The sequence below is a fragment of the Aotus nancymaae genome, unplaced genomic scaffold (genome assembly GCF_030222135.1).
Source record: "Aotus nancymaae isolate 86718 unplaced genomic scaffold, 86718_ANA_hifiasm-v0.15.2.pri h1tg000003l, whole genome shotgun sequence".
NCBI lineage: Eukaryota > Metazoa > Chordata > Mammalia > Primates > Aotidae > Aotus > Aotus nancymaae.
The window spans coordinates 15,708,102-15,721,800 of NW_026988414.1; the positions used below are offsets into that span (position 1 = coordinate 15,708,102).

The 13,699-nt window shown below is 39.8% G+C and overlaps 1 protein-coding gene across 1 annotated transcript in view; it reads right to left on the bottom strand.

The window, feature by feature from the left end:
• Nucleotides 1–13,699, bottom strand: part of PAPPA (pappalysin 1) — a 224,488-nt gene that overhangs the window by 127,650 nt on the left and 83,139 nt on the right. Inside the window, exons 7-8 of the mRNA XM_012472748.2 lie at nt 9,747–9,875; nt 4,018–4,109 (exon numbers count right to left, since the gene is read on the bottom strand). Coding sequence (XP_012328171.2) covers nt 4,018–4,109; nt 9,747–9,875 — 221 coding nt within the window. The remainder of the gene's footprint in view (nt 1–4,017; nt 4,110–9,746; nt 9,876–13,699) is intronic.

A 13,699-nucleotide genomic window follows, 5' to 3' on the forward strand; every position in this document is an offset into this window, starting at 1 on the left:
CCAGGCTTGTGTGCTCTGAAGCTCAATTCCAAGCCCAAGATTAGGCCCCAGAACTAGTTTAGTGAGGGGATGCAGAGCTGGTGCTGTGCATAGCTATCTCAGCTTTGATGCTAGATGCATTCCCTGGTACCTAGGAGGCTGGTATGCATGTGGCCACTCCCACTATCCTCAGCCAGCAAAATGGTTTCTACAGTATCCCTAAGTCTAATCACTATTAGTTTCCAATTCAAAGTCTTGGGTTGGTGTGTCTGATTGAAGAGCAGAGGGAAAGCCTAAGTTTAATACCCACAATCAAGCTACATGGAAGACCGGGAGAAGGAGATTCATGGATATTCAACTTCTGTACTGAGAGTTGGGTTCTTTCTTGTTAGAATAATTATTTCCTAAGACTAGGAGGGGAATTCTGACAGAAAGCAGCCAAAAATACAACACTGTAAATGTCTTCCACTGCTGAGTTACAGGGCTTTTACCATTTTCTACATGAGAACACTGAGGCTTAGCCAAGGTCACACATCTAAGCCATGGTATGCCTGATCTCCTGGCTGTTCTCTTGACCACTGTCTTAACAAATGCAATCATGGGAACAATGTCAACCTCAGCACAGCCTCCCACACTTGTCTCACTTCTCTGACGCATTAAAGATAGGTCTGTTGGGAGTAAAGATTCACTGTCTATTTTTCAGCTGTTCCCTTCAGAGGAAGACAGTTTTCTAGACTCAAGCTACACAATTTGTCCTTGGAATGTTGCCCCTGGGAGCTGGGATCTCTGGAATGCCTATATCTTTGTGAGTGTCTATAATGAGATTTTAAATGGCCAGTGAAGGGTGCAGCTAAAGGCTTTCCTGTAACACAAACTCCACTCAATCCATAGGGGTAACAGAGAGCCTTCCCTGGACACTGGCCACACCACTGACAGTTTTGTATTCCATTCCACTAATTTGTGACGTGTCTTTTTTTACAGTATTTTTTTTTTTTATTCACCCTGAAAGTCTGCAAGACCAGGAGCTATCTTTTTTTTGCAGGTAGCTTACCATAGTGGGCTCTGGAGTCAGGCTCTCTGGGTTTAAACTCCAGCTAAACCACTTAACTGTGTAACCTTCCATCACCATCTCATGCCTCAGCTTCCTCTTTTGAAAGAGTAGTTTAGCAAAAGAGTTGTTATGAGAATAAGAGTTTATAAATGTGCTTGGTATATAAGAATTATTCAGCAAATGTCACCATCAGCAGCAGAACACACAATCTGGTAGAGAATAACAGCCCACAAGATGAATCTAGGAGGGTCCCAGTCTCATCCTCTTGGAAACTCCTTCATCTTTATTTTATTTTATTTAATAAAAATAAAGATGGGGTTTCACCATGTTGGTCAGGCTGGTCTTGAACTCTCGACCTCAGGTGATCCGCCTGCCTTGGCCACCAAAGTGCTTGGATTACAGGCGTGAGCCACTATGCCCAGCCATATTTTATTTTATTTTGAGACAAGGTCTTGCTCTGTCACCCAGGCTGGAATGCAGTGGCTCGATCTCAGCTCTCTGCAACCTCTGTCTTCTGGGTTCAAGTGATTCTCCTGCCTCAGCCTCCCGAGTAGCTGGGATTACAGGTGCCTGCCACCACTCCTGGCTACACTGTATGTTTAAAATGCAGTGTTTTGTTAATAAGAAATGGTGAATCATATTATAATTTTCACCTACTCTCTGCACCTGGCTCCAGTAAACAAGCATATCAAATATCCCAAATCCATGGAACAGGGGTTGATGAACTTCACAGGTAAAATACTAGATAATACATATTTTAGTTTCTTTTGCCATAGAATCTCTGCTGCCATCACTCAACTCTTTTAAAACTGTAGCATAAAAGCGGCCATAATCAATATGCAAAGTAATGAGTGTGACTTCGTTCCAATAAATATTTACAGTTACAGGCAGTAGGCTGGTTATGGCCTATGGACCATCATTTGCAGACCCCTTCCATGGATGGGGAGCTTCTACTTATCAGAGACATCCTTGTTTTTTCTGATCATTGCACAGTTCTAAAGCAACACAGCATATGAATGTCAGGGCTCAAGTATCTTTTTCCAGGTACCATATCCTACCTTCAACCCATTCTACTTTCTTCCCAGAAGCACATAAGTTACCTGCCACATTAGTGCAAGTAAAATAGGCAAATATTTTTCAGCATGGTCTGGGACTAGTGTTGGTTGCCATGAGGATGATGACAAAGGTAAGAGTTTGCTTCAGGTAGAGCTCACAATTAGAAGGAGTTTAGTCACCCACCTCAGAAATCATACAACAGAAGTACAGGTAAGGCTCTTATAGACCACTAAACCCAATCGTTAAAAAATTTACAGTAGGTAAACTGAGGCCCAGACTAGGGAAGCCAGTTGGCCAGCTTTATGTAAGTTCTCAGCACAGCTGGCACTAGAACCTGGTTTTCCTAATTTTAATTCAAAATCTTTCCGCCATATCACTAGGCTGGTATCACTTTTACTATGGACTGTATTCAAATCAACAGAGGGGAGAAACATTTTTTGGCAATTTAAAACCCAAGGCCCTGCCTAGAAACTCCCACGTCCTTCTTCCAGGGTATCTTCCTATCTTCCAACCATAAATATTTCCAGAGCACCTCTATTGTGTTGCTCAGCCCCTACTGGGTGCCAAGAAGATAGCAGGTGCTCAACAAACGTGTGCTGAGAATTGAATAAGAGACATGTGACGCATGGTCTTTACCCTCACAGAGCTCACAATCTACTAAAGAATGTCTACATGCACCCCTGTAATGCACTGCAGATGCGAGGATGCAATGATATCTATTCCCCTTTAGTCCTAGAAAATTGCCTGTCAGTGAGAAATCTTCCCATGAAAGTTTTCATCCCCTAGGAGCTGCCCCTTCCCTCTTCAGATAGAGCACCTCTGTCTTTTGTACTTGCAAATGAATTGTGATTAGTTTTCACCTCCAGCCCGGGGGATTTGCTGGGGGACTTTTGATCTTCAGATATCAATTTGCATCTTAAAGGAAGTATGATCTCATCTGGACCAGCTCAACATTCCACCCCTGCCCCTTCAACCCCTGTCAGTTTATCGGCCCAGGGCTGACCAGGGCCTCCCAAGTGGGGCTGAAACGACAAGATCAGCCAGACTGCAAGAGCAGGCAGCGGAAAACACATTTCCCAAATGAGTCAGTTAAGGTGGGAAAAGGACGTTGCTTTCTAAACACAGACTGGTCTGCTGTTCCTCCTTCCTCAGATCAGAGAGAATGCCCAAGGTTCTGAGTCTGCAGAGGGGACCCTGGTGGTACCTGGATCCTGGCTGAAGATTGCAAAGCAAAATGAGTTGAGCACATGCTTGAGAATCACACAATATCAGGTTCAAGTCCTGATTTTGTCTTCAATCACTTTTGACCTCTGTAACTCTGGACAACTTTTGAAATCTTTCTGGCATTTGATTTTTTTCTTATCTCTGAAGTAAGAATAAAAGACTCAAAATATCTCCAGCATTACCCATCCTGGAAGTTGGTGTGAAAAAAGCAGGGATGTTTGTAAAGTAAAGCTTGATCCAAAAAAGTTACCCGTCATTGGCATCATTTATGAAAGCTTAAGCTCTTGGTTTTGTTTGTTTGTTTTTTCACTGCTGTATTTCCTGATATTGACACAAGAACAGAAAACCAAACACCGCATGTTCTCACTCATAGGTGGGTGTTGAACAATGAGAACCCGTGGACTCAGGGAGAGGAGCATCACACACTGGGGGCAGTTGTGGGGGGCTAGGGGAGGGACAGCGGGGGGTGGGGAGGGTGGGAGGGATACCATGGGGAGAAATGCTGGATATAGAATCCACCAAAGTAAAATAAAAATTAAAATTAAAAAAAAAAATAGTGCCTGGCATGTAGAAGGCACTCAATAAATAGGTGTAATACAAAGATGTGAATCATCATTTAGTCATAACCATTGTTGGTATTATAATTGATCAACTATTCTGCACCGTTCACTTCTTCAGCAAGGTCACAAGAAATGAAAAAGACTTACCAATACAATTGAAGGAAACTTCTTGTCGGCAGAAAAGGGAGCAGCCATCACCATTGATCTTATTCATGTCATCACATTCTTCACCTTGGCCTCTGCAGAACAGATATGGAAGAGAAATTTGCCAATTTAGTCTCAAAACCGTAGCTGGTCATGGAAAAGTCCCTCCCTGGGCCATGAACCTTCAGTGAGACCTTGTGCAAATCCCTTTCTCTGTCTGAGTCTCCGTTTCTTCATCTTCAAAATGAGATTTCTAAAAGGTGTAGATTTATAAAATACTTTCACATTTACCTTGCTTTGTGCTTCTGATGACAAAGTAGAATTCCTGATTCCAACTCATTCTCTGAGATCTCCAGTCATTTAACAAGTCAGATGGGAGTAAGAGATGAAAGAACTAATGAACAAATAAATGGTCTTGCTCCTGCAGTGTCTAGGAAATCTCACTGCCATTTTCTTGTTTCTGATCTTAAATGAGCATATTTGAAGGAAAATTTGGAGATTCTGTTCCTTCACCACTCCCTGCCTTGATATCCTTCTTATTCCTCCAATATACTTAAAGGTAAAGTTTGTTTTTAATTTTTTTCATTCATGCACTCAAGTTTAGTCATCTTTCCATTGAAAAAGTTTCCTTTCTCCATTGGGTGTGTCATTTCGTGGTGTCAAGAACTGCAAGGGCTGTGGGACGACACTGTTAAGAAATACTAATGCCCCCCTTTGTTTTTGTTGGAATCATTCCATCACCTGAGGATGATTTTGCAAAAGTTGGGATGGGCAGAAAATGAGCAATGATCTTTGAATTGGGCTTAGGTGAGGAGAAGGAGGAGCAAAACCTGAAAGTCTGGATGGGTTATTGCTTTCTGGAAAACTCTCATCCTTTTTAAAACAAAACACTTGGGTTTAGAATCTCATGTCTCACACTAACCATATAATCTTGACCTCTCAAACTGATCTTTCTGTGATGATTTACATTTAAATTAATTGAAATGAATTATAATTAAAATTCAAATCCTCAGTCATAGTAGCCACATTTCAAGTATTCAGGAACCACATGTAGACAGTGACTTCTGTAACAGATAGCACAGAGCACATTTCAATCGCTGCAGAAAAGTCCTCTGAACAGTGCTTCTGTGGATGCTGAACCTCAACTTTCTCATGTGCTAAAATGGAGATAATTAATCCTACTCCTTTGAGTAACTTAAAGTGGCTAGCACAGTGGGTGACACGTAGAAGATGCTCAAGGAATCACAGTCCCCATTCCCACTTGGCCTTGGGAGGTCTCTGCAGAGTGTGTGACAGCTGTCCCTCCATCCCCAGAGACCAGCTGGGACCTGTCACAGCATGGAAGAGGCCTTAGACTTTTCCTTTCACCCAAGCAATTACCATGTTTGTTGCTTTTTTTTTTTTTTTTTTTTTTTTTTTGAGACAGAGTCTCACTCTATCGCCAGGCGCCAGGCTGGAGTGCAGTGGCACAATCTCAGCTCACTGCAACCTCTACCTCCCGGGTTCAAGCAGTTCTCCTGCCTCAGCCTCCCGAGTAGCTGGGACTACAGGTGCACACCACCACACCCAGCTAATTTTTGTATTTTTAGTAGAGACGGGGTTTCACCATGTTGGCCAGGATGGTCTTGATCTCTTGACCTCGTGATCCGCCCGCCTCGGCCTCCCAAAGTGCTGGGATTACAGGCTTGAGCCACCGTGCCCGGCCTGTTTGTTGCTTTTAAGAGGTGTCACAGTAGCAGGATAGCGCCTTGCCATCGATCCTTAAGATGGCTAGGGCATAGCATTGATCTCCAAAGAGCCACACAAGTCCTCTCTTGTCTGAACACCTATGAGCAAAAAAGAAGTTAGTATTTCTAGCTGGCCTCAGCATTTTCTGGCAGTGGATCTTGCTTGCTGGAAATTGCTGATGACCTTGTGCTTGTAGGCTAATTCATGGGTTGTTTTGGAAAAGACTTTAAAAAAAAAAATACCTGGGCTGGTTCCCTAAGCCACAAAGCTTACTTTCAACTTTCCTTCCATTGCCACCCAAATAGTGTTCTACTGGTTTAAACAAAACATTTGGGTCACAACAAGTATCTCCTAGGCATGACAGATCTATCGTTAGATAAAGAGGTTCTGAGAAACCTTATTTGACCTCCGGGGCTGGAGCAGGTCTTCTCTGTGTCCACAGACAACTTGCTCCATCTATCACAGCACTTGTCAAAGTGACTGCCTTTGCCTGTCACTTGAGAGCCCCTTATAAGATGCTATAATTTGCCAAAGGAAGTGACAGAGTCTTCATCGTCCTAGCACCCAGTTTCTGGCACAGTGCCTAGGATATAACAGACAGCATGCAGTCACTTCTTTACATGTTAGTTTTGCCAGGCTGTCACGTCGCACAGCAATGCAATGGGGAATCCAGATGAAAATCTGGGCCCTCTGTTCATGTGTACGTTCTACGTCTTGTCTTATCAGATGTGGAAGCATGAGAAAACCCCTATAATCTCTTTGTGCATTCATTGTTTATCTGTAAAGTATTATAATAAGACCGACCTCACATGGCTATTGGGAGAACTCAAGGAGACAATGTAGCACAGTGCTTCATGCACAGTAGAGGCTCAACAAGTATGTATAAATATCATTATCATTATCGAAACATTCATCCATTGTCTTCGACCTTACCCTATCCGTGAAATGAGAGAAGCTGCTGCTATGGATCATTTAAGACAGCACTCATCTATTAGGGGCCTCACTGAGTGCTGAGTCTATCCATATTTCTTTGTAGATTCTTTTACACATAGAGCAAATTAACTTGCATCATTCCATGAAAAATTCTATTAGCTAAGATGATATTTCTTCTTTTCCCCAAAGTTTTCCTCCCCGACACTTAGGGAAACATCTGTAGGCAAAATTTAGTTTTCAACAAAGTATATCAACCAATATTTGACATCTACAGGTAACTCAACATGTGTTTGATATTTATGCAAGATACTAATTCTAGGTAAAAGTACTTAAAAAAAACTGTATTAAATTAAGTATACTATTTAAAATTAATAATAATAATTATGATACTAATAGTTTTAGATCAGCATGCAGTGTTTAACCAATGCATCTATATCTGTTTCCAGCATGGACAGACTGAGCTGTAGATGACGCTCCAAATTTGATGACTTAAAAAAAAAACTGGGCTATATTAGAAATTCCCAAATCATAATTATGAGTTATCAGCAACAACTGCAAACATTTTCTGGATAGTCTAGATATGAAGTTCAATCTTGGACCCACAAATGATGCGGTACTTTCTCCATGGAGAGCCCTCTGCTTAGTTGTTCAATATTCCATCGGACAGCAGCTGTATCAAAAGCTGGAAGTTGATGCATTAATGTAGGAGAGAATAGTGAGAAGTGTCCCTTTCCCCAAGTTTGGTACATTGGAAACTGTATCTTCTTATTCTGTTGTTACATGTGAATACGGATCTTTTTTATTTTTTTTGTTTTTTCATTTTTTTCTTTTCTTTTTTTTCATGTGAATATGAATCTTAAAAACACACAGCATTGTATGTTAAATAGCTCAAGCAAGTAAGAAGCTTTTTTTTTTTTTTAATTTCCATGTATTTTTGGCTCTTGGGGCAATGTCATCTTTTCAATATGAAAAAAAGCAGCAAGTTCAACACAAAATAGAAATATCAAATGTAGGATAGAACGAAACCAAGTGTGTGTGGGGGAAGCAACAGCAAAAGGAAGATATGAAATGTTGCAAAAAAGATGGAGGAGAGTCCCCCTTTCCTCTAGGAATTAACTCAAACACTGATGTGGCGGTATACACCATTCCACATAGTCAGGGATGTTCATTTTCAGGGGTAAGAAAAGGTGGGGATTACGAGGACATTTCTGGAGGCTTAGGGACCAAGGCTGGTATGCTTGAGGAGTCAAATTCTTGGCAATCAGCTGGTTTGCATTATAATTCAACACTTAAAGATTCTTACACTAATCTTTTCAATCTTAAATATTTTGACAATTCAAATATGAAATTTTAGGTGTAGGATATTTAAAAAATAAATGTATGTTCCTGAAATATATATATGATATAAATACATGTTCCTGCTTCAGAAAGCCACTTGAGATAATGCAAATAATTACTTGGCTTATCAGTGCCAATATTTTTCTAATGCCACTTCTTATTTTAAAAACTTGAGTTAGTACCTTTTCATTAATAATTGGCAAACATTAGTTATGAAGTGGGGAGCAAAGAGGAATAGAATCTTGTACATACTACTATCTTTTTACACAGCAAGTTTAAAAGATGTAATTCACCAGTCATTTGATCATGTTTGCAATATTTCTATTTCCTTTAGTTAAGTCATGTTCAGAAAGAATACTGCTGGCAAATAACTGATGTCTATGTGGATGAGTATTCATGTGCCAGCTCTTTTCAATTGCATTACTGCATCAACCTTGCTGTATTCTTAGCTGGTCCTTTCATCCCAAAGCAGAGGTTTCCAGTTTACATTATATTACCACACAACCATCATAAACAAATTAAATTTTTCTTCCCCTCTAGCTTGGTGTTAGTGATGAGCAGAAAGAAATAGTCATCTAGTGTGTCTCTTTCATATATGTACTACTCCTATGAGCTGATTCATGTTCTGCACATCAGTGGTTTCATCCAACTGTGAAGCAAATTCTTTTTTCATACCACCCCTCCCCTTATAGAAATAGTAATTGCAATTCCATATTGCACAGATATTATGTGACACCCAACAGTGCTATTTAATGAAGGAATTTTGCCAATAGCTTGTTTTGCCTTCTCCACACGTAATGTTTATCATTAAATCTGTCAATAGTTTAAAAAGTCTCTTAGCAATAGTGTGACTTGCAAATAAATACTTTAGCAACGAGGAGCCTAATTTTAGCAATAAGAGACTTAACTTTGAATGATTATTGGCCTTTTCTCCACCTCTAGACACAAAACTCTCAATTTTGTGCTAGAAACCCCTTTTCCTTATTCTAGAGGAAAAGAGCTTAAAAGCTTATTTATTGAGTTTTAAACAATGTAAAACTCTTGGTGACTCCTCACCCCTATTTACCAGTTGAATAGCATCTTGTCCTGAGAACAAGAGGATGAATGGACTGATAATCTGATAAAATCCACACTTACTGATTCATTTGCCTCAGTGTATTCATATTCACATTCAATATTCACTCCAGAGTACTGTTTATTATTTATGGTTTAAACATTATAGTGAGTTAAAATACTTTGCTATTTTATGAGCCTTTGACCCATTTTGTAAATTGTTGTATAATATGACATAGTGGAAATAACAAATAAATATGCAGTTTTCACAAATGCGAATGGTAACCAGCAAAGAAAGTAAAAGTGTTTTAACCTAGATGAACTGTGTTCTGTTAACTGAATGTGTGCTGTGACGGAAAAAACGAATGGAATCCTTGTAGCACACATAAAGCAATTAAGTACAAGAGCAAATGGTAGTAGGTACATAAGGGTAGTTCTGTCTAAATCGTATTACGTAGCTGCAAAATGTATATGTTCAAAAAAATAGTCATTGCTTTTCTTCTGAGTTCAACAAATCGTTTGGAGACCAATCCAGAGACTGCTGGGGACTGCTAGTAAATCACAGCCCATGCATTGAAGAGTAATGTCATAAGCTCTTCTATTCAGCGCCCTGACCATCTCTTGACCTAATCCTAATCTGCATCCCTCCTCCTCTTCTTTCTTTAATTAGATCTACTTACTTCTGTATAATGCCATCGCCACAGTACCCACTTCCATGGATGTATGTGACAGCAGGTGACGGCTGACTCTCTTCAGTTCCTGAAATAGTTGTGACCCAATACTGGTACACATCGCCAAGATTTAGATCCCTAGAAAATACAAAGGAGACATAGTTATACAACTACAACACTGGGCAGACAGGGAGAAGATGGAAAACTGATCCCCTGGAGTGCATTCTATCAGTCTTGCTCATTTTTGAAATCAAATGCACATTTAGTTATCTAATACTTTTTATTGTCTACTACGGTTACATCAGTCAACTAAGTATAATGGACTACACTAAAATGTATGGTAATAACCAGCGTCAGTTGACTGATAACTAGGTATGTTAGCAGGGTTTTTTTTTCTTTAATTTAATCTATATAGCAACCCTGTTAGAAAAGTATCAGATGGCAAATGACTAAAAATGAAGATATCTGGGAGGAAACCATCCAGGAGAAACAAATATAAACAAAAGCACAGAGGTGGGAAAGCACCACATCAGATTCTCAGGGCATTATCTGATCATGTTTCCTCATTTTAAGACCAGAGGAGAAACTCCATTACATGTGAGCAAACCCTTTTCTGATGCTGCATGTACAGTGACTCTCTGCCTCCCTGCCACTTGCTTCTCCTTCTTTCTTTTACTCTTGACAATAATAATAATAGCAGCATCCATTAACAGAATAAATAGAATATAGAGTCTTAAGCTAAATACTTTTCATAATTTTCTTATTTGAAAATCAAAACAACCCTCTATGGCTGCTAGTATTTTCATGTTGATTTTACAGATGGTGAATCGAAGGCACAGGAAGGTTAAGCAAGTTGCTTACAATCATATGCTATTAAGCGATATCCTATATTCTGCCTATCTTATCCCTATTTTAGGTCTGTTTTAATAACCTCACCCCTTTCTAAGTCAAGTCATGTCCTGGAATCGCAATTCCAAGGACTGGTTCCTGCCAGATTTCCAACTTGCTTAGATTATCTCTCCTCTGACCTAAAGACCTCCTAGTATCTGCTCTGACTTCCTCACAAACAAACCACCACATGAATACGGCTAGTGCCAATTAACCTCCAAGGCAAATATATGTTCATGTCAATTCCACATGGCTACATCTTCCTCTCTATTTCCTTTTTGACCATTTTCAAATGAAGATGTTATTCCTATCTTTCATCTACCTCTGCATCAATTATTTATTTTTTTTGAATAACAAAAATGTACCATGGGAAAAAACACAAAATGATAATGAAGAGAATTCCTATCAGATTCCAGAGTTGGGGGGATTTCATAAACAAGGATGATGTCAAAAAATCTTAAGTTCTCCTGCCCATCTGTTATTTCAGCTGCTGTTAGGGCTTGGGCTGTTTGGATAAGGCCAACAAGATAACAGGTGCAGGGGTGACAGACAGAGAATGTCTTCAGACTCTCAATGCAATAATGAGTTGGAGTTTATGAGCATTGAAGGACTCTGGGAAAGAACACAACTTTCCTGAGAATGTCGGATGTATTACCCCAAAGGGAGTTTGTTTTTGCAGCACTGGAACTACTAATATTGTGGGCAGACCAAAAATCCCTGGAGATTTAGTGCTCTGCCAGCAGTGATGAAACAGGTGGACATGCAAAGATCTTGAGTGATTTTTATGCATGAATGATGGTTGTTTTGTAAACCTTGAATCCTAATTTGTTGATAGAATTATAAGGTTTATAATTCTAAAACTGAAGTGGGGTGGAGAAAAAAGTAATAATCCCAGGAGATACACAAAGGCACATGATAAATATGACATGCATTCTATTATGCATTCATTATGTTCTAAAATATGGAGGCATGTTTTATATTTTTTAAATGGCCACATTATGATATAAAATAAGAAATTTTCTTCAGACTGCATCCCAGTTCACTGGGGCTGTACGGCCATTGTCTAAGTAGATGGGTGTAGTTCTGTGGAATAGCATGAGTATGAAAAGTGCTTCTCTACTCTGCGTTTTTCACTTGTGGCATGTGTCACAAGTGATTTGTGGCTGATAATATTTAAGGTGGCTGGCTAATATTTGTGAATGTTTTCCTCCTCTCTCCACTTTGTCTTCTCTCCTCCTCTCTTCCTCCTACTTTTCCTCAATAAACATGAACATAGAGACAAGAAAACACGTGTTTCTGTCCTGGCTGCATCAATTATTAGCCAGAAAGCCATGGGACAGTGTTTTACCTTTCTGAGCCTATTTCAAATCAGTCATAAACCCGGCATTACAGCATTTATCTGCAGAGTAAATGTGAGAACACCTATAAAGCACAAATGCGCCCAGCCTATGATAAACATTTAATAAATGTTAATCCATTACAATTTTAATGGTTAATTATCAACATTCCTGTCCACTGGATTTATGCTATGGTCTCCTTACTAGAAGAGATGGAGTGACAAATAACTAATATAACCTTGGTTAGGCAAACCCATGAAGATGAAGATGTGTGCATGGCTTGATGAAAAATATCTTCTCTACTACTTCACTTGGCTGGAACACCCCCAGTGCCTGGCAGCTTGCTCTCTTTCCCGGTGTCCCATTCCAGCTTCTCAAAATTCTGGATCCCAGAAGGTTTCTCTTTACCCTGGGGCAAAATCTGCCTCCCTGTAACTTCCACCCACCGACCTCCTTCTTATCCACTAACATCACATTTGATCAGTACAGAAACCTTAATAACCTTCCTTCTTCTAGCTGTGTGTGTGTGGTTCATATTTCATTGTTTTCCAGAAGCCTAAGCAGCTCTTTGAGGCAGGTGTTGTTATCCCAAGTTTTCAGATAGAAAAACAGAAGCCCAAGTCACTCCCCTAAGTTAAAAGATGGGGACAGTGGGATGGGTACAACAGTTACTAAAAAGATTATGTTTTTCCACGGAAAAATTCCTATGATAAAACTATATTTTACCCAAGTTAAAGTCAGAGTTAATGTTAAATGAGGGCTCTTTTCTCAAGAACCTAGGTAGAATAGATTTCTTTCAGAAGGATAAGCTAGTGGCTTCTGAAGGCTTTGCTGGAGGTTAGAACCTATTCCATTGTTGGTCTAAAAGTAGGACATTTTTGTCAAGTTGTTCCTTTCAGCTCCTCCTAAAACCATCTGGAAAGCCTTGTGCTATCACTTGAACTCCTTCCCCTCCAGTGCCTTCTACATTCAGACTGACCCTAAGCCCTCTCAATTCTCCCCACCCAGGAGTTTCCACATCATCCTTTCTTCATCTCTCCTCTAGCCTATATTTTCAATCTTGAGGGCTGAAGCAGCCCCTGGCTTAACGTCCTGCCTGAAGCATATCTAGTTTCCAGTCTTGCCAACATCATCAGAATATTCTTAAATTTAGAGTCACTCTCCAACTCGAAATCTTTTCATTTAGTGCAGCGACAGGAGCTTGCTACCGAGCTGAAACTTCCAATTTACTCTTTCTTTGGAACTAAAATTTTAGCAGTTCATCTGAGATGTGATTATTTTGGCTACTTCTGATTTCTTTCATAGAATTTTGAATGCCATGTGAAGATTTTTCTTTTTAAATTTCAACCATCATTGGTAGTAAATCATCGAGGCTGCCTCTGATTATTTTATGTTTGCAGCTAATATATTTAAATGTGATGGAGTTGTTTGCCTATGTTGAAGGATTGTTTTGTGAATCTTTGCATATATATATATACTTTATGCATTATATATATACATACATACATATGTGTGTGTGTATATATATATATGCAAAGACAGTCTTGCTCTGTCATCCAGGCAGAAGTCATAGCTCATTGCAACCTCAAACTCCCGGGCTCAACTAATCCTCCCACCTCAGCCTCCTGAGTAGCTGGGACTATAGGTGTGCACCACCACAGTGGCTAATTTTTAAAATATATTTTGTAGACATGGGTCTCACTAAGTTGCCCAGGCTGATCTAGAACACCTGGGATC